This window comes from Lactuca virosa, chromosome 5, assembly GCF_052849685.1.
Source record: "Lactuca virosa cultivar CGN04683 chromosome 5, Lactuca_virosa_CGN04683_v6, whole genome shotgun sequence".
In the NCBI taxonomy this organism is placed as follows: domain Eukaryota; kingdom Viridiplantae; phylum Streptophyta; class Magnoliopsida; order Asterales; family Asteraceae; genus Lactuca; species Lactuca virosa.
In genome coordinates this window covers 286,029,159-286,034,931 of record NC_136430.1, presented here as the reverse complement: position 1 = coordinate 286,034,931, position 5,773 = coordinate 286,029,159, and the positions used below count along the sequence as shown (strand labels likewise).

At 36.9% G+C, this 5,773-nt stretch overlaps 1 protein-coding gene across 1 annotated transcript; it reads right to left on the bottom strand.

Moving 5' to 3' along the window:
- Positions 1-282: 282 nt before the first annotated feature.
- On the bottom strand, positions 283-5,271 carry LOC145114171 (putative sucrose-phosphate synthase 1). The gene is made up of 12 exons (XM_079050167.1): positions 4,863-5,271; positions 4,594-4,683; positions 4,212-4,456; positions 3,345-4,107; positions 3,080-3,196; positions 2,862-2,993; positions 2,597-2,773; positions 2,469-2,522; positions 2,306-2,368; positions 1,227-2,108; positions 886-1,013; positions 283-743 (listed from the first exon to the last, which is right to left on the bottom strand). Exons 1-12 carry the CDS (start codon positions 5,040-5,042, stop codon positions 464-466), a joined length of 3,111 nt encoding a protein of 1,036 aa, XP_078906293.1. The 5' UTR covers positions 5,043-5,271; the 3' UTR covers positions 283-463.
- Positions 5,272-5,773: the final 502 nt, after the last annotated feature.

The following is a 5,773-nucleotide window of genomic DNA, read 5'->3' as shown; positions in this document are numbered from 1 at the left end:
ATTACAAAAAATAGATAGAAGATAGATAACGGTAAAAACTATGTATGTATTCCTATTATAAACCAACATTAGTTCCATGTATTTTGTCAACATTCGTCTTTATTACATGCATCTAATACATCAGAAAGAAACCCAATTTGTAGGTGGAAAATAGATGACCTATCTGGCTATCTTTGCACCATTTGGCCATAAACTATTAATCTCTACAACTACATGGTTTCCCTCAAGCCAACTCAAACTTAGCTTGCAAGATAGACGCCTTTCATATCAATGATATTCCCATTTCAAGGTCAAACAAATATTTTTTAATTCCAAAATTAAAATTCCAATTCAAAAAGAAGGTATAAGTTTCAATGCATAAGGTACAACTTTTGCCATAGCTTTATTTCTCAAGATCCGGCCATTCCAGCTCCCGAACTGTACATACAAAGTTCATATTTCCCAAAAAAAAAACATCAAATTCTTATCCTTTGAGAACTCCTAGGTTTCCCAACATTGTGCGGATGTCAGCACTGGTAAAATCTTGGGTTGTCTGAATAACGTTAGGGCTGTCTGTGGGGACCACGTCTGAAAGAGGGTAGATTCTATTGGCATGAAGTAGGTTGCTATTATTGGTACTAACTCCCTTCAATATAACCGACTTATGAACACCACCAAGAAACCCTTCGTAATCGGTGTCACCACTTTCTCCAATAAAAACCACCACCTTCGATAACTCCATTCCCCATCGTAGATACAAATACCTAAAAATCACATATAGTATTTTTAATTAATACAACGAAATACGTTTTATTTTTTTCCATTTTAAGTGTTCATGTTCATTTCTTTACTTCCCTTTTTGTTAATATTTTTTAAACATCATTTATCCAGACAACAACACTTTACCTGAGGGCTTGTGAACGAGATGCCAATACCGGGATAACATTTATCTTCTTCCCATTTTGGCAATAAATAACATGACAACGAAGAGCTTGAATCCTCATCATCTTCCGAAGTTCCTTAACCGGAGGAACCTACAACAATAAAAATACAAGTCAATAATGGCCTCATTTATTACACTGAACAAAACAGAACAAGTTGTACTGATGGGCCCACCCAAAAAGGTGTGAAAAAGACGTCAGTCCCTATCCCACCTTTTGGGTGTAATGTTGTCTCATTCACATCAGTCTCAGTGTTCTGTCATGTCATGTCATGTTTTGTTCTGCTGAAGTGATGGATGAACTTACGAGTGCGGGATTGTGAACATTGAAAGCGTAACAATAATCAGTTGAAACCGCTTCATCTTCCGTAACAACATGTTGGCCATTTTTATTCTTGTCAACAAAAGAAGACGCCCATCTAAGCAAAGTCTTCCTAAGCCCTTCACCACCCCACCTATACTCAATATGCGAATGATAATACAAATCAAACACAAACGGATTATCTTCACTATGAGAAGACGTGTAATAAAGATCGGCCCCACTATTACAAATAAACGCGTCAAAATCGGACGAATTTAACCCTTTCGAAACCATAAACGAATGAACTTCCGCCATCTGTAACGATGTAGCCAATATAAACCCAATAGAACCTTCAGTCCTCTCCTTCTCCACCGCCTCAAAAACCTTCTTAACATTTTCAAAAATAACACCAATGTCATCACCATCGACCGCAATTACGAAAATACCCTTACGCCTTCGTAACGCCGGGAACTTCCCTTGGTCGGTTTTTTCTCCTTTCATGACACCCTTTGAATACGACATGACTGCGTTCTCTATTTTACCCTTTTGATCTTCGTAGTTATCCATTGAAAACTTTAGGTTTAGAGATATGTCTTGCATGTCTCTTAAAGAATCACTTGGTGATTCGGCTTCTGAATTTTCATCATCATCATCATCATCATCATCATTATCATTGCCATTTTTTAGCCACCCGGGTTGCCTTGGTTTGCAACTTGCAATTCTTGAAAGATAAGTTTTGCAGTGTTCGGTCCATGAAAATAAATGGATGTTTCTTAACCCGTTTGACCTACATTTTGACCAAAGTTGTTTATCTGCTACAAGTTTTAGTAACGCGTCTGCAACGGATTTTTCATCATGGGGATCGACAAGTAAACCGTTGTCAAGTACCTACAATAGATTAAAAAGGGCATTTACGTCTTTTGCACAAATGAGAGATCTAAAAAGGGAGTTCATGTCCCAGTCCAATGCAAGTCAAACACAGTACAAGCTGTCTTGTCACTAGAGCTATTTCCAGTAATAAGAATGAAAAGGGTATTTCCGTCTTTTACAACCTGTTATGCTTTTATGAAAGAAATACAACTTACACGGTGTATATCCACAGGGCCTCCATTTTTTGTGGCAACCATTGGTAGCCCATGAGCTGCAGCCTGTTTAAAGAAACTTAATAAATTATACTAAATATTATAAAAACTTGATACCTTAATTGCTATATATATCATAACTCAGAAGGTAAGGTAACCGACTAACCTCAATTAATGTGAGTCCAAATGGCTCTATAAAAGCTGGATTAATAAAAACACCCTGCCAACAAAAGCAACACAAGATTTAACATTTATTTCTGAAACATAATTATTTAACTCTTCATAAAATTTTACCTTTGTTTTTGCTGCTAAACGATAGATATCAGGGACCTCACTTTGCTTATGATGTTTAGGGTATGCCACTTGACCATAAAGATCATATTTATCAATCATTTTAATAATGGAAAGAAGCATGGAAGCACTAGTGTTTGACATCTCATCAATGTTATCTCGGTTACCCATTATTAACGTCTGTAAAATGTAAAATCAAACCAAAAAAATTATATCCAAAATAACAAAATTACCAAAATACCCTTGTTAGGGTAAACTTTACACGTACAAGATTTGCAAGCTCACGTAACGGGCGACATTCCCCAAATGCTTTGACCAAAGTTATAAGGTTCTTTTTTGGGTCTGGCCTAGCAAGTGCAAGTATCATAGGCTTTCGTGGGTTTGTAAAGAATCGCATTATCTGCATGTGTTTTGGAGTTTTGATATTGAGGAAAGATGATTTTTAAAAATTATAAATAAAAATTATTAATGAGAAATGAAGTGGACCTCTGTCCAGATAGGCGGGTCCGGAGAAGCTTGGCGATCTTCTGTTGTTTCCATGTCAGCATCCATGTCACCATCATGTGGGATAATATGATTGAATTCCATTCCAGGTGGAATCACCTACAAGTAGCTTAAGTTATTAATGATTCAACCAAATGTAACACACCACTACTTAATATGTACAAATATGAGGTCAAAACGGTAAATTTGGAAGATAGAGCCACTTAACATCTACATAAATAGAATAAAAGAAAGTTTTGTCACTTACAACCATACGAGGCATGAATCTTCCATAACAGCTCACATTCCTTCTAATCCTAGCCCTAAGCTTCCTTTCAAGAACAGGGTCAAACCCATTATACAACCTCCATTGTTCCTCAATCTCCTGTCTTGTACTAGTTATAACAACCTCAGAAGCATCAACAGTCAACTCTTCAGCCTCAATCCTCCTCATTATCTTATACGTATCATTTATTTCATCTTTAGATAATCTCCCTTGTCTCAAAAGTTGCTCCAACTTATCTCTCCCTAAAGAATGACCAGTAAAAAGCATAGGCACATTTAGGGCACCAGACAAAAGAGCAGCTGAATCACCTGCATCTGCATAATGACCATGGATTGCTACAGGCCACACAGGGTGGCCCCCACCTACTTGCTCCCCCAAAACTTTTGACATTTGGATGATATGACTAAGTGCTCCATCAACAAATTCGGGTATGTGAGGCCATAGGGATTCTTTAGGGATATATTTGTCTTTTGGTCCGAATGGAATACGGATTATATACGCGCCACTACTTTCACCTATTTCATCTGTTAAGTTATTTGAATTGTGTGGTGATAGCATTTCTGTTGGTTCACCATAACTCCAGTCTACTTCAGATGATGCTACTTGCCTAGTCAGCAAATCCACACGATAGACACCTGGCATTGAAGCTAAAGCCCTTGCGAGTTCAACCACATACTTTACTTGACCACCTGTATCAGAATCACGCCCTAGCTCCATGTTTTCACCACGTATAAGACCATGAAGACTGCAAGAAATTTGGTTTTCAAAAGCTTTTATAAAGATTGTTAACACTTAAAAGCCAAATGAATGGATTGTGGATATGGAATTAGGGAATTAGGGATAGCTTACCTTATGAGTACAAGGTAAAGTTTTTTCCCCTTTTGTTGATTAGCCCATGCCTCCATAGCATCTGTAGAGCTGATTCTAGGTAAACGGCCTCTGTTGCTGTTATCACCATGAGCAGAAGCATCAGTGATGGTGTCTCCTTTCTCCCCTTCTGATAAGTCTTCTGACATATCAGCCACAGCTTCTTTGCGACCACGTTCACGCTCAAGGCGACGTTTGGTCATTCTTTGGGCTACCTCGCTCTCAAGCTAACAAACAAGAATGAGAACGTAAAAATTGAATCAATTGTCGGTTGAATTAAACATTCTACTCCTTTTTTTGGTATAGATTCGGGAAATTGAGAAGAAATTAGCAGAGAAAACATTCGAATTGAAGGAATAAAAACCTGTTTTTTCTGTCGAGCCAAATTCCAGATCCTCCAACACATATTCTCAAGCCTAGTGTTCCTCTCTTGAGGACTCCTCGTCGCTTGTGCCTATATACACACAATCATTTCCAATTTCAAATTGAGAACAAAAACAGAGCAAGATACAGACACAGTGCAAAAACGCACACCCCGTGATTTGATTGATTTTTTGCATCGACATATACAGATACAAAAACAAGTAGCGTGTATGTATCGATCAACTGAAAAACGAAAAAGAAAAAACTTGCCTTAACCCAAGAGCGATGGAGATCGGTTTCATCAAAGCCGATAACGTTATCGACGAAATAGCGAGTCGGACTAAAACGGCCTCTCTCACGGAGGAGCAGCGAGGATTTAGCATCGTCAAGTCCAGGTCCGACATCCAGTATCGCCTCCAAGTAACTGTTTATCCAATCGTTTCCCGCCATTGCTCCACCACCTTCCGTCAACCTTCTGCCCTCCGCCCCTTTCTCTGCGATGTCTCTTTATGTGTACTATGTGTGTGTGTGTGTGTGTAAATTGTTAGAAGAGAGAGAGAGAGAGAGAGAGAGAGAGAGACTTGGTGACGTTGTGACAACGAACGTGATGAGATTGAAGACGAGAGTGGCGAGACAGACGATCTGATAACACGCGGAGGAGAGAGAAAGCTGATATATAGGGATCTGTATTTTTCTATATTCCTGTAATCATCGTATATATATAGTATATATAATATAATATAATATAATATTTCATTTCTCCTATATCTATATTTAATAGCATATTAACAAAAATCTACATTCATTCAAATATTTATTTATTTTTTATTGTTATATTTATAAGAGATAATAGTATTAATCAGCAATTTTGTTTCAACAATTATAGTAAAATTAACTAATTATTTCTAGATTAAGCAAAATATATTAAGTATTGTATAATGCTTATGTGACTCGTCAGATTTGCTTCTTTTGCCACGTATACTCTACATTATTAAAAATAAGCATGATTTATAACAATAATTGATAACATTTGAAAGCATTAAATTACTTTTTAAAATAATAAATGAAAAGAGTTTTGTACTTGAAGTGTGCATTAAAAAAATATAAAATTATCGCCATTTATTTATCTTACAAGAAAATATTTTTACATGGCATTTTAGCATTAGAGATTTCTCTAAATT

What these genes read in the sequence shown, in the direction of transcription:
- LOC145114171 (XM_079050167.1), bottom strand. Translation starts at nt 5,042, where the DNA reads ATGGCGGGAAACGATTGGATAAACAGTTACTTGGAGGCGATACTGGAT. An exon ending in TTGGACTCACATTAATTGAG is followed by an intron (nt 2,369 to 2,468) that starts GTTAGTCGGTTA and finishes TTCTTTAAACAG; the next exon opens with GCTGCAGCTCATGGGCTACC. An exon ending in TCTCGTTCACAAGCCCTCAG is followed by an intron (nt 744 to 885) that starts GTAAAGTGTTGT and finishes TGTGATTTTTAG; the next exon opens with GTATTTGTATCTACGATGGG.